This window comes from Heterocephalus glaber, unplaced genomic scaffold (genome assembly GCF_053883595.1).
Source record: "Heterocephalus glaber isolate CG9 unplaced genomic scaffold, H.glaber_assembly_v1.0 deba00001532, whole genome shotgun sequence".
NCBI lineage: Eukaryota > Metazoa > Chordata > Mammalia > Rodentia > Bathyergidae > Heterocephalus > Heterocephalus glaber.
This window is the reverse complement of record NW_028258330.1, coordinates 23,546,854-23,573,984: the sequence shown is the minus strand read 5'-3', so window position 1 is coordinate 23,573,984 and position 27,131 is coordinate 23,546,854. Positions and strand designations below refer to the sequence as shown.

At 41.8% G+C, this 27,131-nt stretch overlaps 1 protein-coding gene across 6 annotated transcripts in view; it reads right to left on the bottom strand.

Moving 5' to 3' along the window:
• Positions 1-27,131, bottom strand: part of Tm9sf4 (transmembrane 9 superfamily member 4) — a 45,775-nt gene extending 18,644 nt beyond the window's left edge. Inside the window, exons 1-5 of one of the 6 annotated variants that reach the window (XM_004840585.3) lie at positions 26,881-27,131; positions 7,532-7,645; positions 5,382-5,481; positions 782-950; positions 551-680 (exon numbers count right to left, since the gene is read on the bottom strand). In XM_004840585.3, the coding sequence (XP_004840642.1) occupies positions 551-680; positions 782-950; positions 5,382-5,481; positions 7,532-7,645; positions 26,881-26,895 (528 nt within the window). In that variant the 5' untranslated portion in view covers positions 26,896-27,131. Of the gene's footprint in view, positions 1-550; positions 681-781; positions 951-5,381; positions 5,482-7,531; positions 7,646-17,974; positions 17,999-26,768; positions 26,794-26,880 lie in introns of those variants that run through there. The other 5 variants (XM_087188839.1, XM_087188838.1, XM_087188840.1 and 2 more) reach the window with 5 other exon arrangements.

The window sequence follows — 27,131 nt, the reverse complement described above, 5'->3', positions numbered from 1 at the left end:
GCTGCCTGTTATGACTTGTGTTTAGACGTCCCTCCAAAGCTTCATGAGGCCACAGGTGGGGTTTTTTTGGAGGTGGCTGGATCTAATGTGTGACACTGGAATTGATTCATGTGCAATGATAGAATTAAGGGTGTGAGTGTTACCTGCTGTAAGTAGCCTGGATAAGATATAAGGGGTAGAAAGAGCTGCGGTTGGCCCTTGTTGCTTTGTTACCTTCTGCCTGCCATGAACTGCTTCTCTTCTGTGATGCCTCTTTGCCATGCCACCCTGCCTTGGAGCCAGCCAATTATGGACTGAAACCTCTACAAACTGTGAGCTAAATAAACCTTTTCCCCTTTCACTTTGGGGGTCAGGTATAGTGTCTCAGCAATGAGAAAAATAACTGCAACACTGCCCAAAGCATGCATACCTCTGAGGGATCATCTCCTTGGCAGACCCTCATCTGTTCTAAGCCTAGAGCTTAGTTTTCTCCCTTCTTTGTGGGCTCAGGTGCTTGTGACTTGTGAGGTGTAGCTCCCCAGCCCATTTGAGCACACCAGAGACACTCTACCTTGTTGACGTCTGTGAAGCCGAGCCGGTAGCCATGTTCAAACTGCACATCTTTTTCTTTCTTCTTGTCATCACTGTCACGGCTGGAGTACAGCTCCAGCCGGGTGGCCACTGGCAGGTTGTCAGCAATGCTGGAAACCCAAGGTCCTGTTCAGTCCCTCTGAATAGGCTCTCCCACCAGTGCCCTCCCCTAGGGGAATGTGAGGTGAGCAGGGAGCAGAGAACAACTTACAGGTGAACATAGTAGTCTTCTGTGATGCGCTCAGCCACGAGCCTGCTCTGTTCCACTGTCAGGGTTACTGGCTTGCTGGACTGGCTGCATAGAACTTCACACTTCTTCTCACTGTTCATGAGAACCTGGAAAGGGGTGTTGACAATCCGGTCCCCTCTCAGCACCTCTCCTGCCGTAAGAGAGACAGATTGAGCTCAGAGCTTCAGCCCTGAGGTTGCTGAGGTCAGCAGTCACAAGACATGAGATGGCAGGGCAAAATGGACTTCCACAGACTTCAGGAGTTCCTCAGCCTCGCAGTCCATTTTCTGCCTCATCTGTTTGTGCTCAGCTTGCCCATCCCTGTCGCTATTCCTTCCTGCTTTGTGCTCTAGCACCACCAACTCTTTATAGAGCTCAAATGTACCACCTCCTTCCAAAGCTCTGGGCTGGGGTTGGCTTCCTTTGCCTGGAGTGTCATTCCTTGTTCTTGTGCTCCTGGCTCCAAGCTCAGCTTCCCTTTCACTTTCTCTTGGAAGACCTTGTTGGTCTCCTGATTTCCCTCTGACTAGTGAAGAGAGACAGCTCTGACTCCATGCTACCTGGTATTGTACCCTGCCTCTGCCACTTACTAGCTTAGCAGTCTTGGCAAGTCAACGTCACAAAGCCTCAATTTCCTCCCTTGTAAACAGGATAGTTATAATACCTGCCTCATAGAGTTACAGTAAGAAATAAAAGCATTAATCCAAGTCCAGGCACAGAGCAGCCAGGCAACAAACACTGTTTTTATCATCTCTCCACCTTTTCACGTCAGTGATGTAACTTTGTATTATGGGTTGAAATATTTGTTTTTGGCTCCTCTACCTCTGAGCTCTTTCGTTTTTTGGCAGTACTATGGATTGAACCCAGGGCCTTTGTGCAAACCTACCTCCCCAGCTCTCTTTTTAGTTTTTATTTTGAGATAGGGTCTCACTAAGTCACTAAATTGCCCAGGCTGGGCTCCAACTTGCAATCCTACTGTTTCAGCCTCCCAGAGTGCTGGGATTACTGACAGGCATGTGTCACTATCCCCAGCTGAGTGTGAGCTCTTTGAGGGGAGACACTGTTTATTATTTATCTTTGTGTCTTCAGATCCTAATAAGGCAGGGAAGAAGCGGAGTAAAATGCAGCACTTGATGTTTTTAGCCAAAATATCTTTTTACATGACGAAGTGGCACATTCCTTGTGGGCCTCCCTGTTGCCTCAAAGTAACTGCTGCCAGATGTCATAGTAATAGGCACTGAGCAGCTAGGGAGTGTCAACTAAGCCCAAGTATGCTTTCACTCTGCTGTGAAGATGTGAAACTAGGACAAGCTGAAGAAGACTGACTGAAGCCAACAGGCAGGACTAAAGTCTCTTCATCCAGCTGGCCCAACATTTGCCTACCAGTGTGGAACTGCTTGAGATGGCTCTGAATGCTTTCTCATCTAGATATTCATTCATTCACTCACAAACATACTGGGTGCTGGCTGTGTGCAGACATACTCATGGAACTTTTGGCCTAGAGGGAAAACAGATTTTGAGTAAATAATCAGCAAAATAAGAATAAACCGTGTTGTTGTGTGTGGTGACATATGCCCATAATCTTAGCTACTTGGGAGGCTAAGGGAGGAGGACTGCAAGTTCAAGGCCAGTCTAGACAACTTAGTGAGATCCTGCCTCAAAAAACCAAAAAGGGCTGGTGATGTAGCTCAGTGGTACAGTGCTTGCCTTGCCACCAAAAAAACCAAACCAAATCAAACCAACCAAACCTGTATAGTTGCTGTAAACAGAGGGAAGTGGGTCTAGGAAAATTTCCCTGAGGAAGTAATACGGTAGTAGTTGGGTTAATTAATGGAAGACAGGATTTAACTATGCAAAGAGATGAGAGATAATAGTTGAGAAAAAAGGAAAGGAAGGTATATAATGTGACAAACCAGAGAGACTGGTGTGGCTATAAAGCAGAGAGCTTGGAGCTGGAGACCAGGATAAGTGGGAAGACTGGTGAGAGATGGGCCAGGGCTGGACCTAGGAGGGCCTGCAGGCCACAGTTTGAGCTTTATCTAGAAAGCAACAAAAGTTAATGAGATGGGGAGATGCTACCTGATGAAAGATATTCAGAAAGACCTTCAGAAAGATCACCTTGATTATTTTGTGCAGAACACAGAGGAAGTGAAGAGCTCAGAGATGGCACCAGGAATGTAAGTAAATGAAGTTGGGGGCATGGAGGGAACATGTGGGGAAGCTGAAGCAGACCACAAATTCACGTGCGATGGAGGTGAGAACTGAAGGACCTTTTGCTGACTGTAATCAGGGGATGATGGAGGAGTGGTACATGTTGAGAAGACTCAGATTCCTATAGTGAGGTTCTAGGTGGGAAAACAGGAAAAATAGTAAATTCAGACAAAAGGCATTTTCTGTTTGGATATGTCAAGGAGATAGTCAGATGTCAAAACTTAAGGCTCAGAGGAGAGGTGAGGGCACAGATGGAAGCTGTGAGTTGTCACTGTATAGATGGCCACAAGCTGCACCACTGCAGTGGCAGCATCATGTTGTGCAAAGTAGCAGCCGTGGCAAACAAGCCTCAAATGTGGATGAGGCTACCCAGGAAAAGGAGGGGGTAAAAAGGACCTGGGTGAAGGCCTCTCCTCACTTCACCACTTTCAGAAGCCTGGCAGTGAAGATGAGCCTGAAAAGCCCATGGGTGGATTGACCAGCGGGGAGCAGGGACATCAACAGGACACCTGCATGACCCACTGTCAAAATGGCATTTTACAGATGATAAGCTAAGGGCCAAAGAGGGACTGGTCATCCAATGGGACTGTAGTAGCATCAGGTCCCTGGGCTCTTTTCTCACATGTCCTACTGCCAGCTTCTTTGCAGGTCAACAGAAACTGGCTTAAGGAAAGGAGGAACTGCAGAGAGAAACTAGCTGCAGAACAAGTGGGGTGGTATCATTTCTTGATATTTAGAAATGAGAAATTAAATTTAAGCCAAGAAAAAGGACATATTTACCTAGAATGGCTCATTTCTAATATAGAACTATTCCATTTATGTATTATGTATATATATATATTTGTTTAATTAATTTGAAACCAGGGTCTTCTTGTGTTGCCCAGGCTGGCCTTGAAACTCTGGGCTCAAGATATCCTCCTGCCTTAGGCTCTCAAGTAGTTGGGACTACAGGCACACACTACCATGCCTAGCCAAAAGTATTCCTTCATCAAGCCACAAGCCATGACATGGACCCTCCCAAGAGCACTTGCTGTCATATTCTAGCATCCCTGCGATAGGTGCTCCAACACATACACCATGATATGAATTGCCATCAATGTGACAGTTACAAGCACAGCCCTTACAGCTAAAGTGAGTCCTTCTGGAGAAGGCAGTCAGAACACCAGAGGCCGTAGTTAAAAATCTCTATTTCTTCCCCTATTAGTTACTGTTTCCTCTGCTATGACATGAGGGCAATGGTGCTTAGCTGGCAGAGCTATGATAAGAATCAAGCAGGACAGTGTAAAGAGTGTGGTGCTTAAGGGTATAAACCTGGGACCTGGAGACCCTAGGGTCCTGCTACTTTCTAGGTGAGTGATTTGGGGCAAGTGATATCATCGCCTTGTGCCTCATTTTCCTTCTCTCTAATAAGGAGAAAGTAAAAGAATCTGCTTCACAGGGTGTTGTGAGAATTAAATAAGGTAAACCATACAAATGCTTGGAATAGGGTCTGGCTCATGCATGGGGGTATCTAAGGAAGGTGGTGATACCTGCTCTTGCTTAAATTAGCTTGAAGGCCTGTCCCAGTTGGTATGAAATCCCAATAGCTGGCAATAGGGATGTTTGTCAGACAAGGGTTCTAGAAACATTTGAGCCTTGAACAGAGAAGATAGTCATTTCAGGGGCCTAGCCAAGAACAAGTTCTCTCCTTTCTTAGGTATAAGAAAGGAGTAAAGTCTTACAAGGTCCTTGAATTCAGGGAGGGCATCTGTCCACACTCTTTTCTTCAGGACTTAAGGTAAGACAGGCAGAGAGGAAGCACTAATACTTGTGTCCTGAATGGATGCCTCTTTTCCTTTAAACTTAAAATTCTGCCAAATGGAAAATTATTTAAACTAGAATAAAATGGCCACTATTTGTGGAACTCCTGTGCCAGACACTGTATCAGTGCTTCACATATTATTTAATGCAAATCTTGTGCAGCTTAGCAAATACAGTGATCTTTCTACTTGGTTTAGGGCAGAGGTAATCACTAGCACTTTCAATTAAAGGCATAGCAGGTGACAGAAGCTACCAGAGAAAGGGATTCAAGAAATCAAGAGAGCACCAGTTTGAATAAAATCTCTGAAGAATGACCACATAGACTCCAAGCCCAGCTTAGCCATTAACTAATAATACAGCTAAAGGCAAAACAATCTGCAAAATGGGAATAAAAACAGCAACCACCTTGCCATGGCCATTACAAGGATGAAATCAGCTAATAGGCATATAAGCTGTATGTATACAACAGTGTCTAGCATAATAGCAATGGCTAGACAAGGGTATCATCATTAGGAAAATCATGCTGGGTTTCCCTATGGGATAGGCTGAAGTAGGTGAGAGAAGAACTTACCCAGATTCTCTGCTTTGTAGGTTATTTTGCTGGGCTGGCAGAAGGGCAATGAGTAGTACTCATAAGGTAGCTGGGTTCGAGAGCTGGTGAGCTTCACAGCCTGGTCGGATGAGAGGCTATTATTCCTCAATTCAGCAGAAACCAAGACCACTGTTCCAAGAATCCTTCCTGGTACCCAAATGTCTAGAACACTTGGTAACACTATTCAACAGACAAAATAACTGTAGCAGACATGACTACAGCATACTATGTACTCTGCACAATTCTTGATTCTTTTACTTTTCATTAGTTTTATATTGTATTAAAGATTTAGTTTAAAATTACAACCAAGTACTGGGCACGGTGGCGCACCCAGGAGGCTGAGGCAGGGGGCTAGTTTGAGGCCAGAATGGGCTACATAATGAGTTCAAGGCCAGCCTGAACTGCATAGAGAGACCTTGTCTCAAAACAAACAAAACAAAACAAATAAAATTACAACCAAGTAAGGGGTGGTGGTACACCCCTATAAACCCACCTCTTTGGGAAGCTGAGGTAGAAAAATCCTAAGTTTGAGGTCAGCCTGGAAAATTTAGTGAGACCTTGTCTCAAAATAAAAAAGTAAAATGGGCTAGGGATGCAGCTCAGTGGCAGAGTGCTTGCCTAGCATGTGTGAGGCCCTGAGTTCAATCCCCAGTAGCAAAAAAAGAAAATAAACAAAAAACCCTAAAAGTATCTCCCACTAGAAGCTAAAAAAAAAAATTTTTTTTTTTGAGACAGGGTTTTGCTATGTAGTTCAGGCTGTCCTTGAACTTACCATGTAGCCTAGGATGGCCTTGAACTCATGGTGATCCTCCTACCTCTGCCTCCCAAGAGCTAGGATTACAGGCATGTGCCACCATGCCCAGCTAAGAGCTAAAATTTAAGCTTCACAAGGGTGAGGGTCATCTGTATAATCTCTGTGTCTTAGCATGAGACAATGTAGGTGCTCATTAAATATCTGCTAAATGAGAAAAGAGTGGAAAAACAAAAACCAATAAAAGCTTATATAATGGGAAACTGATCAACAAAACATAATTTATTCAACTAAATATTGTATAGCCATTAAAAAAGTTTTAAAAAATAATAAAATAAAAACAAGATTAAACCCAGGTGTGGTGGTGCATGTCTGTAATTGCAGCACTCTAGGGGGCTAAGGCAGGACTGAAAATTCAAGCCCAGCATGATCAACTTAGTGACTTACCAAGACCCTGACTCAAAATAAAAAAAGGGCTGGGGATGTAGTTCAGTGTGAAGGGCCTGGGTCTAATCCTCAGTACTGCAAAAAAACTAAACCTAACAAATCCTCCAAAAAGCAAGGTTTAAGAAGATGATGAAGGATGTTTAGGAAATGATCCAAGCATAAAGAATATAGCTTTGGAAAGGGCCGCAGTCTCAGAAAACCTCAAAATTATAGATAATATAGAACCAATGAAAATGTTGCCAGACAAAATTTTAATCTAGCTAAGTATTTTTACTATTTATGAACTACCTACTACTACTCATATACCATCTAAAAGTGTAAATAATTTTTCGAATTCTAGGTCTGTAATCCTTATTTATTTATTTATTTTGGTACAGGGATCGAACTCGGGACCTTGCAATTTCGAGACAGGTGGCAGAACCACTGAGCTAAGTCCCCAGCTCCTGCAATCCTTATTTAAAACTTTCCTTTAATTAATGTCTCTGCAAATTATAAGTCTGACCACCAAGGAAGAGAGATATTTACAGTATATGAAATATATGAACCATATGAGCAGATGCTATGAGTTAAACAGAGAAAGCTGGTAATAGGAAGAAGAAGCAGATGAAGAGGGACACAGAAAAACCAGAGAGGAGGCAAGCTGAGTAAGACAGAACTGTAGGAAGAGCTAGAGATGGACATATACCTGAAAGACAGAAAGAGAGCCAGACAGACAGACACAGCAAGAGCCAGCAGCACAGCAACAGAAATGAAGAGGTAAGGCAGAGTTCTAGGACCACAGGCCCCTGAGGGGACTCTACTGCTAGCCACAGAGAATGCAGTGAGCCCTCTTGTTCCTAGAGTAACTGGAACTGGTCTGTGTCCTCTTCAACCACAAGACAGACATGAACAGCTCAACACAGAGGCTCCAATGATCCAGGACCACACTTACCTTGATTTCTACAGGGTCGTTCTGGTGGAAGTTGATTGGCGCAACCCCTGGGACATAGAAGGCGCTTGTTTGATACATGAGAGAAAGAAGTAGCAGAGACCATGGCAGCCAAACCTGCTTGGAACAAGAGGGGCTACAGTTGGCATGCGGGAAAGAAGTGAACTTCTCTTCAGAGCTGATTAAATCATACAACCCCCATATCTGCTTCTATTGACCTAGGATCACCTCACATTCTGGGAAGCCTGAGGCCCTTATAAACATTGCCTCCCAAATGTCCTTAACAGCTAGATATGCTGGCATATGCCCGAGTTCTAGCTCCTTGGGAAGCTGAGACAGGAGATGATTTCAGTCTGGGACTTTGAGGCTATAGAGGGCAATATAATGAGATCTTATCTCTTAAAAGCAAATGGAAGACCTGACAATCTTTGGACTTGGATATGGCAGTTACTTCTCAAAAATAAAGATGTGAGCAGTCACTTCAAGGAAAACAATTTCATGCCCCCAAGAGCATATGCATTTCCAGAAATGGTCACACAGTGGGTCAATTAGGCAATCTAGGCAAAATGGAAGACTGTCACATGGGAGCCACACATCCTCACTTTTGGATCACTGTTCTTTTAACCAAGCTCATAGTATATCACTCTTCACTACAGCTTGCAGAAAGAAAATCTCCACAATATTCCATTCATTCCTATTCTCTTTATAGCAACAGGCTCACTTCGTCAGGAAGTTCCAGTGTTGCCAACATGTTTTCTTATGGGCGTTCTCCAAAACAGAACTGGCCTCATCACCTCCTTCTGTCCTGTTCACTCAGTTTCAGCCACATGGACCTTGACAGCAAGCCCTTCTTTGCCCTCCAGGCCTTTACTTTTACTTCTGCAGAATGCCACAGATATCTGTATGGCTCACTTACTCCTTACTTCATCCAGGTGTCTTTCACATGTCACCTCCTCAGAGAAGTCTTCACTGTCCATCCATCCTATCTGAAATAGCATCCTCAGGGGTCCCATCTACTTCCTTCCCAGTCCCTTACTCTACACTTTATATCTATTGGTGGTCTTATCTGCTTGACATGTATGATGTGGATAGGTATGTTTCACTGTGTATTACATGTCCTCTCCTCTTGAATATAATCCCTGAAAGAGTGGGGACTGTGTCCCTAGAGCCATGAAAAATGCCTAGCCCAGAGGAGAGGCACCTGGGAATGCAAGGCAAGCAAGGCTGACTTATGATCTCAAGAACTCCGCCCACCAAAGCATCTCCTTCCCATCATTAATAATGGCACTTCACTCATTCAAGGGACTAGAAGAGCTGCCAGATTGTCTTCTTTCTGCCTGGTCTGAAGAAGGAACTTGTATCATGAATCACCAACTTAATTGCATTTCTGCATCTGTCTCCTGTCTCTACCCTCTACTGGTGCTTTATTTCAGATGCTTATTTTCTCCCTCCACTGGCTCCAGCCTCTTGATCCATCATCACCTTATTGCTACAGCCCCATGCACACTCACTTGCATCTGTACCTGGACTACAAATTGAAAAAAAAAGGCCATAAAAAAAGGTGTATGTTGGGGATGGGTGGGTGCTGGGTACTGAGCCCAAGACCATATGCAAGCTATGTAAGCACTCTATCATTGAGCTGCATCCCTAGCCCTAATTCTGAGACACAGTTTCGTTAAATTGCCCAGGCTGGGCTCAAACTTGCAATCTTCCTGCCTCAGCCTCCTGAGTAGTTGGGATTGCAGGTGTGTGCCACCATGCCTGGCTAAAAAATTTAAGGTTCTAGCAAGGTGTACACATCTATAATCCCAGCACTCTGGGAGGCTAAGGCACGCGGATCTCAAGTTTGAGGCCAGCCTGAGCAATTTTGCAAGACCCAGTCTTAGAATTAAAAGGGGGAGGGGGGTGGTTAAGCAGCTCAGCTGGAAGGCCCTGGATTCCATCCTTAGTACCACACACAAAGAACAGAATGTAGAAAATTGCATTATCTGATTCCACATAGGAAGATGGAATTTTTTCTCCTCTGTCCTTCCAAAAAATCATTTATTTTAAAAATAAATTTAGATTTACATATGATACTACAGAGAGTTCCCATATACTCTTCACTTGGTTTCTCCTAAAGTTAACATCTTTCATACCATGGGGAAGTAAAGTTTTTAAAAAAAATAATAAGCCTACATATTTTTTTTAAAGTAAAACCTAGGGCCGGGTATTTAGCTCAGTGGCATTGCACCTTGCAAGTGCAAGGTTGTGAGTTCAATCCTTGGTACCAAAAATAAATAAATAAATAAATAAATACATACATACATACATACATACATGAATAGTAAAACCTACACAGTGAATAATTTAAACAATACAAATAGGTATATATTCAGAGAAATAAATCTTCCTAACACCAACTTCCATGGGATAACTGCTACCACAAGTTCCTTGAAATCCCTCCAGAGAAATCCTCTGCATGAACAAAGGAAAGGGTTTCAGTGTCTAGGCTTGCCTTGAACCAACAACAAACAGATATGTATTCTTCTTCTTCTTTTTTGTTTTTTTTTGGTACCGGGGATTGAACTCGGATCCTTGCACTTGTGAGGCAGGCGGTGGAACTACTGAGCTAAACCCCCAGCCCCAGATCTGTATTCTTTTAGAACAGCAATGGAGTCTATTGGTTGTGAGCTGCTTACAATGTCTGATTTCTCTCCATCAGAGGATTTCCTCCACTTGACCAGCCATGTAAAGATCCAAGCCCTCCCTGCTAGCATCCTTAGAAAACACACATTTGTCAGCTATTAGAATGTGCTTCATGTTAAGAAATGAGCACTGCCCTCTCTTTTCCTCTAAGTTTTCTCTATATGTGAACTCCAGTTAACCAAAATTTAAGGAAGACGAATTCTCCATTACAGGCATACATGGCCATCCATAAGTTGTTTAGGAAAGAAAAACCTGAATTTTTAAATATGCAAAAATAGGCAATCCTTACACAAAGATACTATCAACCAACTACAACCCTTTTTATCTTATTTTTAATTTTTTTTTTTGGGGGGGGCTGGGGATCAAACTCGGGACTTTATGGTTGCGGGGCAGGTGGCAGAACCACTGAGTTAAATCCCCAGCCCTAAACCTTTTTATCTTAGAGGAGGGATCAAGAGAGAGAAAAATGGCAAATAATATCTCTATAATATGCTAGAATATTTGAATGTTTAAGTTGGCAACCACAAGCAATTCAAGTTCAGCTTAGAACTCATGACTACAACCAGATGATGCTACCAGTTTTAGATATTAAAATGCCACTGTTGCAGTATTCTCATGTGGCTGGAAGGGTCAGAAACTGGGACACTTCTTGGGGAGCAACCTGGGAGGCCCTCCAAAAGTGCATACTCTTGGACCTTGCAGTTCTACTTCTAGACAGTTAAGAAAGATATGGGCTGGGGATTTAGCTCAGTGGTTTCGTCACCTGCTGCGCAAGTGCAAGGACCCGAGTTCGATCTCTGGTACCAAATAAAAAAAAAAAAGAAAGATATGACAAGTATGCCAGAATGTACATAAAGGGGTGCTCACTGGAGCATTATTTAAATGGATTGAATGATGGTGTTCCCTATTTTGTGTACAGTATCTGTATTTTCCTTTTTCATACTGAATTATACAGAATTTATACCGCTTAAGAAAAATGGTGAAAAAGAAAACACTATTTTGCACACCTGGGTTTGGGTAATCTGGCTTGGTATGGAAGGATGTCCACTTGCTGGCCTTAAGATGACTTGCCCAAAGTACCTCACCTTTTCTATCTAAGCCTTCAGGGAAATCTAGAGGTTGTTCCTATTCTTGGTGAGTTATTTGCTCAGTTCTTGACGCTCAACCTTGCCTGATTCAAGTCCTACCTACCCCTGGATGTCAAGGTTAAATGTTTCTTCCATTAAGAACCCCTCAGATTCCTACAGGGTGAATTATTCTCTTCTTTCTTTCCTTTTCAGGGCACTTTGTAAATATCTCTATGATACTAGAGGCAAGAAAATGGAAATATCACCTAATAGCCAAATGTATTTTCACACTTGTAAATGTTCAAAGACTGCTGCTTAAATTGTTTGAGAAATATTTAAATCCCTACTACAGTACTTTTTTCATGCTGAGTTATAGCCATTTAAGTTATTGGCTATCTTTCCACCTGCAGAGATCACTTGTCTACCTTGTTGATGAAGGTGCTCAGTGTGCTTATTAAAATAAGCACCAACCAACCTCTGATCTAAGAAAAGAGAACCGTCCACTCACATACAAGTTTAATACTACGGTTCTTAATCCTTCCTGTATCCCTTTGAGAATTTTAGTTTTTAAAAACTTCTTACACTGAAGGAATTCTCGGCACCTCCCACCTTTTCATTTGTCAAAGGACCTAGCTTGAGAACCCCTGAGAACATCTTCACCCCTATACCTTGGGTGTATGTCTAGGAGAGTGGTTCTCTGCCCTTAAGAGTAACCTGGGAAGCTTTAAAAACTACCAATGGCAGTTATTCATCATCCTGACCAATTAAAAGTCAGAATCTCTGAGAGAGGGGGCCCTGGATTCAATATTGTTAAAAGGTCACTAGGTCCTTATTACTCAAAGTGAGATTTGTGCAGAGTCACCATTTTTTGGAAGACTGTTAAGAGAACCTCAGGCCTTGCCCTAGAACTAGTGGATCAGAACTTACATTTCAGAAAGCTGCTCAGGATAAAGTTCAAGGACTACTGTTTCAGGTGATCCTAAAGCAGTCAGAGTCAAGAACCACTGCTTAGGTTAAAGTCTATCCTAAATGATACATACTCCTTGGGATGGAGGTGGGTGCTGGGTCTCTGTTTCTCTTTGGTCAGGTTTTAAATTACATTCAGACAATAGGAGGGGAGCTTTCACGTACTGGGGAAAGCTCTAAGCTTGGAGGCCCAAAATACAAACAGGGAGCTGAACCCTACCCTCAGTTATGCAGCTTAGGGCCATCAATTTTGCCGGCCCTTGTGTCCCCATTTATTAGGATGGATTCACATAGAAGTCAGGCTGAAAAGAGAACATGAATTTGGAAATTTTTAACTACCAATAAGCAACTATCCTTAATGTAAAGCATCATGACCATTATTTTTTACTAACCTAAAGCATGAGTTCTAAACTTCCCCTCCCAAGAAGCCTGACACTAAACCTTTTAGCTTTATCTGTTAAGTGATTTGAAGCCAGGGTACAGGATTACAATCTCTTCTGGTTATCAAGCCAATTAAATCTAAGAAATTACCTCAGTTCTATCTTCTCTTGAAATAGGATCTTCCAGACTGAGAGACACTGGCTGGGGAACTCAAGGGCTCCCTGAGAGCTCAGCTTGCAGAAGAGTGAAAAACAAATCCTGAAAGGCTCCACTACATTTTTGTTTCAAAGCCTCAAACCAATGGAGCAAGTCCACACATAGAGAACAAACAAAGTCAGCAAGGAGGTTAATACTCTAGCAGGAAAGCAACACCAAACACAAGGGACCTCCAAGTCACGGCACACTTAGTATGTTCAAGGCACTGTGGCAGACATGGTAACTCCATTCTATTTATCTAGTCCTGCTTTGTACTAAGCACTTTACACACACTTATGAGTACCTACTGATTTTTGTCACCCTTTTGCAGATGATTTCCAGTTAACATGAGATCCAGAGATAAATGACTCAGCTGAGGTCATCCAACCAGAATGTGGAGAAACAGTTGTGTTCTTCCGAGGCAGGTGAGTTGTAATATAAGATGACAAGAATGTAATGATGCTGATAACAATGGCAGCTAACATATACTGGATACTGCTTATATGCCAGGCACAGTTCTAGGTTCATTCATGTAGTAATGCAATCTTCATAACAATCCTATGAGGTAGGGACTCTTACTATTCCCATTTTACAGACAAGGAAACTGAGACTTAAGAGAGGTAACTACTACTCAGTAAGCCAGGATTTGTACCCAGGCAGTCTGAGCCCAAAGCTTATGTTCTAACCAGTACAGAAATTAGTCACCAACTATTTCCTGACCATCCACTACACATCAGGCACTGTGTATCAACTTTGCAGAATACATGCCCACAGGGAGCTTTCAGCTGGAAGACTAAGATAGCTGGACAAGCTAAGTCATCAGTCAATCACACTTGATCTCAGATGCTATCAACATATTAGGAGTATACTGAGGAGCAAGGAACAGCAACAACATACCCAGAGAGAGAGAGTGTGTGTGAGTGTGTGTGTGTGTGTGTGTGTGTGTGTGTGTGTTGGGGGGGGATGTTAGGGGAAGGTGAGTGTATATAAGAATTCAAATCTACTCTAAGGCCTGAAGGGGAAGGAGAGGGAAAGGGAGAAGTGCTCCAGGAAGAGTACTGGTGCTTCTCAAACTGCTTAGGTAAGTTACCTGGCAACCCTGTTAAAATGCAGAATCTGATTCAGTGGGTCTGGGGTGGAGCCTGATATTGTGCATTTCTAATAAGTTTGGGAACAATGACATTTCTTTTTGTTTGTTTGCTTGTTCTTTGAGACAGGGTCTCACTATGTTGTTCAGGCTGGTCAAACTCACTGTGTAGCCCAGGCTGGCCTCAAACTCAAAGCAATCCTCCTGGCTCAGCCTCCTGAAAGCTAGGATTACAGGTGTATGGCACCACACCTGGCAATGACAACATATCTTGATATATGGATATATTTTTTGTTGTTGTTGTTGTTTTTGTTACCGGGGATCGAACTTGGGTCCTTGTGCTTGCGCAGCAGCTGGTGAAACCACTGAGCTAAATCCCCGGCCCCAGATATACTTTTAAATAATCTTGATGGAAAGTTTTCTAAGAATAAAACAAAATCTAGAAGCTATAAAGAAAAATGATATAAAAGGGAAGAAAACCTAAAAAGTATATACAGTACAGAAAAAGAATTTCGGTAAAAACATTTGCCATACATATAAAAAAGGACTGATTTCTTTAATATACAAAGAACTCTTACACACCAATAAAGGACAAAAAACTCAAAAGAACAGTAGCAGTTTAACAACAAAAATGTTTAAATGGCCAAACACAAAAAGATGGTCAACTTCATCAATAATCTAAAAAAATACATGTCAAAATAGTGATCTCCTATTTCTTACCTATTAGAGTCACAAAACTTTAAGAAGTCTAAGAATGCATGAGCTATCAGAAAATTGGCAGAGTCTTTGGGGAGAGCAATTTAGGAATATTAGAACTTGAAGGACTTCCAATTTCAGGAAGAAAAAAAAAAGATGTGCAGTAGCTTACGTATAACCTGGTTTCATTTATCTTTTTTTTCTAACTAAAAATTTGAAAAGCATGTACCAAAGCCAGAAATCCAAGGAAAGGCAAGTAAAGACAAATTTCTACCATGAATACCAATAAAAATATTTTTGCAAGAAATGAGCAAATTGAGCCAGCAACATATTAAAAGGTCTGTCTATGCATCATGATCAAGTGGGATATATCCTAGGAATGCAAAGATGACTTAATATCTGATCAATTAATATAATATACCATAAAATGGCACAAAGGACAAAAACCTCACTTCATTGCAACAGATGCACAAAAACACTTCACAACATCCAACACATAGACATTATTAAAAACTCAACTAGGGCTAAAAAGAAACTTCCACAATCATATAAAGGGCAGCAAGGAAAACTTATAGTCAACATCACACTTAATGGTTAAAGACTGAATGCTAAGTTCCCTAAGATCAGGACCAAGGCAGGAATGTCCACTCATCATCTCTATTCAAATCTGTGCTATAAGCTAGTGTACTATAGCAAACAAATGAATTAAAAATTAAAGGCATCCAGATCAAAAAGAAGTGAAAAGTGCTTTTATTTGCAGTTCACACAATCCTATAACTAGATTATCCTAAGAAATCTACAAAACTGACTAGCACTAATAAGTTCAGGAAGGTAACTGACTACCAAAGTAATATATAAAGGGCCAGGGATTTAGCTCAGTGGTGCTGCCACCTGCCTTGCAAGCGCAAGGTCCTGAGTTCAATCCTTGGTACAAAAAAAAAAAAAAATATATATATATATAAAATATATATATATATAAAATATATATATAAATAAATTAACTATTTTCACATACCAGCAACAAACAATTCAAAAAAATTCTACTTGCTATCAAAAAGAATAAAACAAAACAAAAAAAAGAATAAAACATTTAGGAATACATATTTTAAGAAGAACCTGTACATTGAGAATTATAAAATTTTGCTAAGAGGAATGAAAATACCTAAATAATTGGAGATATTATTTGTGGATTAGAAGACTCAATACTGTTAGGATGGCAATTCTCATATTGATTTATGGATTCAATGCAATTCCTATCTAAAATCTCCGCAGGCTTTTTTGTAGAAACTGACAAATTGGTCCTAGAATTTATATAGAAATGGAAAGGACCTGGAATATCCAAAAAAACTCTGAAAACAAAATTGGAGGGTTCATATTACCCAATTTCTAAACATTACAAAGAACAGTAATAATGACAGTGTTGTAAGGATAGGCGTACATAACAAAAGGAATAGAATTAAGTCTAGAAATAAACATACATTTATTTATTTATTTGAGAGAGGGTCTATGTAGTTCAGGCTGGCCTCAAACTCACAGCTATCCTCTTGCCTCAGCCTCTGAAGTGCTGCGATTACAGGTGTGTGCCACCACACCCAGCTAGAAATAAACTTTTAGAGTAAGCTGATTTTTTTTGGTACTGGGGATTGAACCCATGCAAGCGCTCTACTACTGAGCTACATGCCCAGTCCTTTTGTGATAATGGCTCTTGCTGTGCCCTGGGTTGGCTCAAACTTGTAGTACTGCCTCAGCCTGTGCTATGCCTGGCTTAGGGGTAAAATCTTCACAAATCATGTATCTGATAAGAGCCTTGAAATTATGTACCTGAAGAGAGACAGTGTCCAGAATATAATTAGCTCTTACAATTCAAGAAGACAACATGCAACTCAAGTAAAAATGTGCAACGGGGCAGGGGATTTAGCTCAGTGGTTCTGGCGCCTGCCTTGCAAATGTAAGGTCCCAAGTTCGATCCCCAGTACCAAAAAAAAAAAAAAAAGTGTAAGGCCTGATAAGAGTGATAGAACACTTGCCTAGCATGTGTGACGCCCCTAGGTTCAACTTCTGGGGGCAGCAGAGAGGGGAGATTTGTATAGACAATTAACCAGAGAAGATACATGAATGGCCAATAAACACTTAAGATGTTTAATTTCATTCATCATTACAGAAGTACAAACCAACACTCACTAACATGACTAAACTCAAAGACAGACAAGAAGTGAAGACCAGAATGTGGAGAAACTAGAACCTTCACATACTGCTGGTGGGAATGTAGAAGGCTATAGCCACTTTAGAAAGTTTGGCAGTATTTTAAAAAGTTATAAAAAAACTTACTAGCTAGGATTTTCAACTCTGGGCATTTAGTAAAGAGAAAAATAAATGTTCAGCAGATTTTCATGTGAATGTTCATACAAGTTTAATCACAATACCGTAGCTCCCCCTTACCCATGGTTTCACTTTCCAGTTTCAGTTACCTACAGTTAACCGGGTTTTGAAAATACTAGAAGTCCCAAGAATAAACACTGCATAAATTTCAAATAACTTTTATTATAATTGTTTTATTTTATTATTGTTGCTAATCTCAAAGTGTCTAATTTATAAATTAAACTTATCATAGACATGTATGAATGAAGTGACTAATATGGTGAATAATTAAATTTTAAAAAAATTATTACAGTAAAAGACACATTGCCATTAATTCCCCTCAAAATACTCCCCTTCAGTTTGAATACACTTACCCATTGTTCTTGCCACTTTCTGAAGTGGTTCAAGAAGTCCTTTTTCATGAGTGTCTTAGGTGCACTGTTGTGGCCACCTCAGTGTCCTGAAATTAACTCAAAACGTTTACCTTTCATAGCCATTTTGACTTTGGAGAAGAGCCAGAAGTTGCACAGAGCCAGATACAATGAACAAGATGATGATAACCCTATGTAATGTTTTTACAAGCCTGACTTTCTGTCAGATGGCCATAGGCAGAAACATTCAGTTTTCATTATAGCTCATAAAGACACTCACTAATGATGACTTTCAGAAGTGCTTCAGAAAGTGGCTAGAAACATGGGATGAGTTCAAAGAAAGACAGTATTTTGAGGGGGTTTAGTGGGAATGTGGCTATTACTGCAATTTAATCATTTACCAGATAGTTTCTGGCATCTACCTGGGGGATCTTGGAATGTAGTTTCCTTGGATAAGAGGGAACTATTATAGTTCAAAATTGGAAACAAGCCAAAGGCCCACCAATTAGTGAATGGAGAAACAAAATGTAGTACATCCACACAATGGGATACTATTCACCAATAAAGGAATGAACAACACAGATGAACCCCAAAAACATTTTCCTAAGTACAAGAAGTCAGATGCAAAAATCTATACCTTGTATGATTTCATTTCCATTAAACGCCTAGAAAAGGAAATCTACAGAGAGAAAGCAGATCAGTGGTTAGCTGGCTGTGGGAGTAGGGGCTGATTACAATGTCAATCCCTTGACTATAAAGGAACTTGTTGGGGAAACAGAAATGTTATAAAACATTGTGTCACTGGGTTACACAAGTCTGCACATTTACTAAAGTTCACTGGGTTTACACTTACAATGAGTTGTTTTATGGTATTAGGTCATATAATAAACCTGAAGAAAAAAATAGCTAAGGGGAAGTATAGATGAATGAATGTGGCAATAGAATGGTAATTGTTTAAGCCAGATAAGGAGGGTTAGCTATACTATTTCTTCTACTTTTGTATACACTGAAAATTGTTGTAATAAAGTTTTAAAAAGTAGGCATTTTTATATGTACAAAAAATTTCTACAGATATTTTATTTTTGTTTTTTGGTACTGGGGATCGAACTCAGGACCTTACGCTTGCGAGGCAGGCAGCAGAACCACTGAGCTAAATCCCTGGCCTCTACAGATATTTCAAAAAGCAAAGACTGCTGATGAATAAATTAGAAGTAGTCCAGTGCTTTTTCCTTTTCTCTCTTTCCATCCATCCATCCATCCATGGCAGTACTGGGGATGGAACCCAAGGTCTTTGCACTGAGCTACATCCTTAGTCCTTTGTTATTTTTAGACAGGGTCTAACCAAGTTGCTAAGTTGTCCAGGCTGGGCTTGAACTTTTGATCCTCATGCCTCAGCCTCCCAAGCCCGGACTATAGATGTGTGCCACCACACTCAACTTTATAGCTTTTCTTTTTAGTTGACAAATAAAATTATATATATATGTGTATACACACATACACATATTTGCACATGTTCATAGTTTTAGTTTTCTTATACTTTTTCTGATATACATGGGTCACCCTTTTAAAATAGAAAAGAATTGAGTTGCTTCTGAAAATACCTAGGTGAATTCCAAGAGGGAGATAAAAAAATTAAGAGTGACACAGAAAGGATTCTGACATCAGGTTTGCAGGAAACCACACAGATCAGCAATCCTTAATGTCAGGGAGAGTGTCACAAACCCTTCCGAGGATCTTATAAAAGCTACAGACCCTGCTCTCAGAAAAAAATGTTCCACTGTACACAATGAACATATAATTTCTGGGGAATTTAGGAATTAGAAGTTTATGGGCCTCTAATAAGACCCCACACTATACAGTGGTCCGACTTTTTGCAATTCTATCACTCCATTACTGTCTTTGGCCCTGACAGCCTGACAGAGAATGGCTAGCCTGCAGTTCATTTCTGTAAGGAAGGTAGAATAGCAAAGTGCCTGCTTCTTGAGAAATTCCTCGGTATTTTTCTTTAATTGATCAGCTCAGTAACTTCCATGTAAAGTCCAGTATGAAAAATCTGTTAAGTATTTAGCAAACATCTTTTTCATGTTCAGAGCCTTGAAAGGAGGGGGAGTCCTAAGAGATGTGAACCACCTCATCTGGCAGTAGTTTGCTTGGTTTCCAAGTCATGAGACTACAAAGGCATCCCGTCAAGGAACAAGGTGATGGCAATCTAGAAGCCTTCTGTGCAATAATCCTATACTCCACCACAGGCAAAGATATGGGTGACCTGGAAAGGTATAAGCTCAAGAGACCCAAGAATCGAGATTTATTTTTCTTCCTGTCTTTTATTCTTCAGGCTTGGACATTTGGAAAAATCTCTCCCAAAGAGCAGCTCAAAGGGGCTGATAGCACAAAAAAGCCCCGCTTACTCTCCAAATTTTGCTTTACTCAGTTTGAAAGGTGTGAACAATCAATTTCTTCCAAAGAAAATAGGAACTTTCCCTTGAGAACTGAAAATTATTTCATTTAGTCACATTTCTCTGTGACCAGAAGTTAACCCTTCCTTTTTTTGGAACTCTCTGCCTTGCAGTCTCTCTTTCCATAAAGAGCATCAGGTAGCCATAAAGTCTGTCCAATCTGTTGCTTCCATGTCTCTCCTGCCACAAAGGCAGCACCTTCATCACCGGAAGCTAAATGCTTTCTTTTCTTTCTTTCTTTCTTTTTTTTTTTTAAAAATGCTTTCTTTTCTTAAAGACAGTCACCATTTTAAGACCACATCAATAACTGCTCCTTAAATTAAAGGGGGCGGGGGGCAGTAGGAAAAGAAGACAAAAGAAAAAAAGGGCTCGGCAGCATTCTGTCAACAGTTAACTGAAATCAATTACCCAATCAGTTAAAAGTTCCCTAAGAATTCAACCACACAAGAATGAAGGCTACTTACCAAGCAGCCCCATGGAGCTAAAGAACTCACAGAGAAAAAGAAAACAATAAACTACCCAGAACCAAATTAGCCACTGGAGATTCTGAAAATGTAGCCGTTATTTCAGAGCTCATAGATACAGCACAGCTATTGAGCAGAGATACCTAAAAAGACTCAAAACTGTTACTTCAGTGGGAAAGACCCCCTGCCCCCAGCAGGCTGTGGAAATCCAGGTGCAACTAACAATCACCTTCACAAAGCATGCCAGGCTTAAACCATGAGTCTGGAAAGTGCAGAAATGTGCTGCCCTTTCCTCTTTGCCTGGAGGATTTACAAAAAACTCTCAGCTAGTCCAAGCAACAGGCTTAGATAGGACACCTCTGCAATTCTTCAAACTTTGAAGTCAGAATGCCATCTTTGTTGGGACTTACAACTCATATTTCATTTAATCACAATCTTTTTGAGGAAAGTATCATCCCTATTTCAGAAAACTGAATCAGTACAAGATGATGCAAAAGTTCTGAAGATGGTTGCATAATATTGTGAATGTATTAATGTTCTGAACTGTACACTCACAAATGGTTAAAATGGTAAATTTTATTTACAGTGGACCCTCAAGTTACAACCAACCTGACTATGAACAACTTGGGTTAATTAGGTTAATGGAAGATTCATCTTCTTCTTGTTATCTATAGCTTGTACCCAGTTAAACAACCAAATCTCAGCTGTATTGACTTAGTTACAATCAGCCCTCGGAACTGATCCAGTTCCATTTTGTAAATCAACGATCTATTGTATGTATATTTTACCACAAAGAGGGCGGGGGCAGAGGAAGAAAGAAAAGGCAGGGTCACAGGTACATATCCAGCCTGGGCAATTTAGCAAAAGCCTTTCTATTTAAGAAAGGGCTGGGGCTGTAGCTCAGAGCTCCCTGGGTTCATTCCCTAGTATCAATAACACACACACACACACACACACACACACACACACACACTCCAAGCTTACAGAGGCAAACAGTTTGCCCACATCATAAAGCCAGTCCAAAGTCACAGTATTTGGGATTATACCCAAGATTCTTAAGCCAACTCTTAGGCTAGGAATTTAAACCCTGGGAGGTTGAATGGATCAGGCATAGGTAAGAAATCAGGTTAGGATAGCATAGAAGAAAGCAATGAAAAGGTATGAGATGCAGAAGTCCTGGGTGTCGCTATCCATGCCCCATTTGGGAAACACTAGTGCCAGCAAATGGTTCAGGGATCAAAGCAGGTTTGGAGGTAGATGGTGTCTACCATTCATCTGTGGCCAGATGGCCCCACTCATCCTGGGTCCTTCCCACTTTCCTGCCAGTATCTAGAGATCAAAACTCAACCTTCTCCAACATTCTGCAACCGGCCTCTTTAATGCCAAGATCAAAGGGAACTTTTGACCAAGTTGTAAAAGAGAAATCAAGAGGCAACTTAACACAGTCTCTGCCTCCTCTGTACTTCCTGGGGAGGATTAAGGGCACTCTTCTAAAGGGACTCCTCAGAGAGACACATTTAACCACAGTTTGAGGTTAGCATCTCAGTTCCAAGGACACAGTGGCTCCCTCAGAGTATATGCCAACTGGGGCAACTCCAGAGATCAGACAGACTACACCATCAACACAAGATAACAACTTAGAAAGATCACAGGGACTATGATTATGCAAAAGAAAAAATAAATCTTTTTGTTTTACAGGCACATTAGCAAAAGTCACCTTATAGGCAAGTACTAGACCACAGAATTTTCAACTTGGAATTTAGAAACCATGAAGTCCAAATCTCAATTTCATATGTGACACATGGAAAACAGACCAAGAAAGCCAAAGGAATTTGCTCAAGCTATGCATTGAATCAGTAGCAGTACTCCTAGCCAGTGCTCATTCTTCTATGCCCACTGATGCCCAGCCATACATGAGGTCCAGAGGAGACAGCAGCTTTGCACACAGGTGGCCGGGGCAGAGTCAAGGCCTCCTACCTCCTGCTCAGGACTCCCATCTAGCTGCCCTATGGTTAGTACCAGATTCCACCATTAAAAACCTGTGCCTTTGACTGGGACTGGGGGCACTGCCTCCACCAGCTCAAAGCAATCTTATGTTTGGGTACCGGGGATCAAACTTCGGTCCTTGGGCTTGCCAGGCAGGCAGTGTAACCACTGAGCTAAAAATCCCTGGCCCCATCTCAAAGGAATCTTGATGTTATTCAGTCCTTCCTTTGCCTGTAGACTGGGTTAAACCCAAGTAACCACAAAACTATGTGAACTGACCCAGTAACTAACCCAAGAAAATTGAAAAGGTATTCATTTAACAACTTTGATGAATGTTCACATCAGCATTATAATTAACAGCCAAAAAGTGAGAACAATCTCATTGATGAATGGACAATTTGTGGTCTAGCCATACAATGGAATACTATTTGGCCATAGAAAGGAATGAAGCACTGATACATGCTACAACATGGATAAACTTTAAAAACATGCAAGTAGGGCCGGGGATTTAGCTTGGTGGTGCTACTGACTGCCTCGCAAGCACAAGGTTCTGAGTTCAATCCCTGGTACCAAAACAAAGCAAAACATGCAAGTAAAAGAAGCCAGACACAAAAGATCACATATTGTATTCCCTTTATATACAAGGTCCAGAAAAGGCAAATCCACAGAGAAAGTAAATTAGTGTTGTCATGGGTGGGAAGAGGAGAACAGGAGTGACTGCTAATGTTTCTTATTAGGGTGATGAAAATGCTCTGGAATTGGTAGTGCTGGTTGTTTAACCATCCGAGTTTAGTAAAAATCCATAAATTGTATATTTTAAAGGGTAAATTTTACAGTATATGCATTATAATCATTTAAAAAAAACAAGAACCAAAACAGTGTGAGAGGATACATATGAGAGTATAGTTTATTCTCTAAACTGAAATTTCTAGATTCATGGACTCAATATACATTTCCCAGGTGCCACCATAAAACAGTAATATTCTCAAAGCAATTTCTCATAAATAGTAAGATATGAGCCTGCTTCTCAATTCAGACCCAGCCTGATTACACCTGTATCTTGTAACTATATACAGTAGTCTAAACAGTCCAAGGCAGGAGGAAGGTAAGAAAAATAAGAACTTCAGTTTACATCAGCTACCATCTCCTCTGGTGGGAAAGAAGTCTTGCTCTGCAGGTCCAAGAAATACCCACTATGCTAACTAGACCTGGCAGGTAGCAGCACAGCCCTTGAGGAAGAGCCATTCACCAAGCTGACAGAGAGAGGGAAAAGCCCTTGAAATGTGTACCAACAAATCTTACTTTCAAAACAGAGGAAAAAAACAAAACCCCAGCCTTTTCCCATGGCCACTGAATCCAGTAGTTCAGTTCCTCTTTCATTGTACAACTTGCCTCAGAAACCCATACACCCCAAATTAGATCTACATACCGCACCCCTTTGGTTGTGAAATAGCTGAGGAGTATGAGAGTATGGGGACCACTCTGACTTCCAAGTAATAAAGTGCTCAACACAGACCAAACTCATGTTTGTGACTCCACATTGCCTGGTACACAAATACTCTGTATTCAACTTGCTTCCTTGCTTTTTCACTGATGCATTGAACATGCAGCTGCTCATAAGCACCCTTTTCATGGCCTCTGTACCCACCACACCATACATATCACACACTGTTTCTTTTCTTTTCGAGACAGGGTCTCACTATGTAACCTAGGCTCGCCTCAAACTCCAGATCCTCCTGTCTCAGCCTCCCAAGAGCAGGGATTACAGGTGTGTGCCACCATACTAGGCTTCACATACTCTGTTTACTGAAATTAGTTACTGTTTTCAGCATGGAAGCAAAGTATAATATCCCTAAGTAGCACAATACACAATCATTGTGCTTTCTATTGTGCTTAGAATAAAATCCACACTTCTTTCCACAGACTGTCTGGAGTATGAGGACAAGCTGGCTTCCCTATCGGATTGTCCTAGAGGGAAATAGAAATCAAACAGCCAAACTGAACAGTCCAGAAGGTATTTCAAAATGCAGTCCAGAGCCTACAGCTTCTAGAAACAGTTGCTCTTGGCCCTTTTTCAATTTCATCTTGTATCATTCCCTTATTCTGCCCCCAGCTCCAGCACCCACATGCTTTGGCCCCTCTAGTCTTCTGCAGTGTTCCCCAAATGTATCAAGCTTTCTGTTATCTTGACCTTCGTAATTTCCCATTTCCTCTGCCCAAAACTCTTTGTATGGCTGGCTCTTTCTTGTCAACCAAGTCTCCACTCAGTCCCAAATACAGTAATTGTGTCACCCAGTCATGGCCAATCACCATGACTTCACCTTGTTGTCTTCACAGCACTTCACACTGACATTCTTTTATTCATGTACTACTTGTTCACTTCCTATCTTTTCAGCCTATAAAAGCTCCACAAAAGTAGGGACCTTGACCCTCAAATTCACAACTACATCTCTACTTCTTATTCCTCAAAAAAGAGTAGGCAGTCAAAAATTTGCTAATTAGCTGGGTGTGGTGGTGCACACCTGTAATTCTAGCATTCAGGGGGCTGAGGTAGGAGGAGCTCCGTAAGTTCAAGGCCACCCTGGGCTGAATAGTGAGTTCAATGCCAGTCTGAACTACACAGCAAGACCCTGTCTCCAAAAGAAAAAAGAAAAAATTGCTGATGAAATAAATGTGCAGCAGGAATATGTATTGCTAGCTTAATAACCTTTTAAAAATATCTGAAGAGGGGCTGGGGATTTAGCTCAGTGGTTCTGCCACCTGCCTTGCAAGTGCAAGGACCTGAGTTTGATTCCCAGTGCCAAAAAAAAAAAAAAAAATCGAACAACTTGGGCCAGGGATTTAGCTCAGTGGTTTCAATGCCCGCTGTGCAAGCGCAAGGACCTGAGTTCAATATCCAGTACCAAAAAAAAAAAAATCTCTGAAGAGGGCAGGAGTTTCACAGCGCAATGCTATAAATGCTACATTATTGAACTTTTTCCCTATGGTAAGAGGGTGTGACTTCCTATTAAATTCTTACATCATCTTTGTTCTAAATATGGTAAAGGAAAAAATGGGTTTCAACGTATTATTCTGGGGATTTGCCCCACTCATGGTTCAGGCTAAAGTCTGAGACTAGAAATCAAGTACCAGAAAGGTGTAAATTAAAAAGAATTTTTTGGGAGGTGGTATTGGGGACCAAACCCAAGACCTCACATGTGGCAGGCAAGTGCTCTACCACTGAGCTATACTCCCAGTCCCAGGCTGTGAAATCTTTCTTCACTTAACAAAGCAAAATCAACAGTCAATTGACATAAGGAGGAAAGCCATTATCAGTCAATAACCAACCCATTTGGAGAAAACAAATACCAAAGAATTTAAGCAAGAATCTTCCTTTGCTTAAATTCAAATGTCACATCTTTTTTTTTTTTGGTACTGGGAATCGAACTCAGGGCCTTGTGCTTGCCAGGCAGGCGCTGTGCCGCTGAGCTACATCCCCAGCCCCTGTCACATCTTTTTCTGTGTCTCGTCATTCATTCCTAGATAAAATTCTGCTGAGGAAGCAATTCCCAGGAAGATTCAGGAAATCTCTTTGGGCTAAATGACTTCAATTTTAGTTCTGGTCTCTTGACAAGTAGAATGTGAGCTGAACTTCTAGAAGAAAGGACAGTCTTTTAAAGATTTACTTCCAGGGCTCTGTAAAAAAGCCAGAAAGTTCACCCTCCAAGCAGTCTTCTACTTCCATCCTCATACACACACACACACACACACACACACACACACTCCATCCTAAGGAGCCTCATCATGAGCCTTCATCCCTAAGATGCTATGTGGCCCTGTGGAGGCATGAGAAGGGAGGTAGCCAGGAACGGGTAGAAGTGTTTTTCAAACCGTAGTTCACAGACTACCTCCCTCATAGTCACTGGACTGCTTAAAAAAGTGTACACCAATGCTACGGAATTATAATCCTTGAGTGAGGCTCAGCAAACTGCATTTTATCATGTCTCCGCACAACCTAAGATTCTTATGGACAGTAAAGTATGAGAATCAATGGGATAAAAAGACCCTAGGAGAGAGGCAACGAGTTGAAAGAGAAAAGACAGGGAGTAGGAAAGGCTCTGGGGATGGAAGATGGGCTGGGTATGCTCTGGGATAGTGGCAGTCCAGAGGGGCGCACGATGGGAGCAGGAAAGGGTGGAGGTGAGGACACGGCTTGAGCTAGGAGGCTGGTCAGAGGTGAGATCGCCTCCAAGCACTGGTCAGAATAGTGGGGAGGCGGGGAGAGCAGGGGCTGGACGTGAAGAGGAGGAGCAAGGGCGGAAAGAGTTGGGGTGGGGTGTTGTTTGAAGGGATTAGGGCTGGGAGGTGAAAATTAGGAAAATGGAGCTACAGGGGGCGGGGACCAAAGTAGGAATGGGAACTGGCGGAGACAGGAGCCGAAGAATTTCTCCGAAACGGCGCTTCCCCTGAAACTCCTGGCCTTGACAAGCCTGAGTGCGAGGCCGGGGAGGGGTATTTTGAGGGAAGCGAGCCAGTCAGGGGTGACCTGAGGAGGGGTCCTGGAGGTGCCTGGGGACCAGGCAAGGGGCGCCGGAAGGTCCTGGGATATCCAGGCGGGCCCTGCTTCAGCTCCAGCTCCCAGAGTGTCCTTCACTCACCATCGCCGCCGCCATCTTGGATCCACGTGTCGCCGTGATGACGTCACGGAAGTGGTGCTTCCCTGGTTACGAACTAACTCCGAGAGGTGGTCGCCCTGCTGCAGTGATCATGTAGTCGCAGTCATCGGAGAGTCGAAGGTTATTTAACTTCTGCTCGACACCTTGAGTTAGGTAGTCAGGTCCCGGATTTGGCGAAGAGAGACGATAGTGTAACTACTGGAACCATATTAGCTCCTGGCAGAGAACGCCCC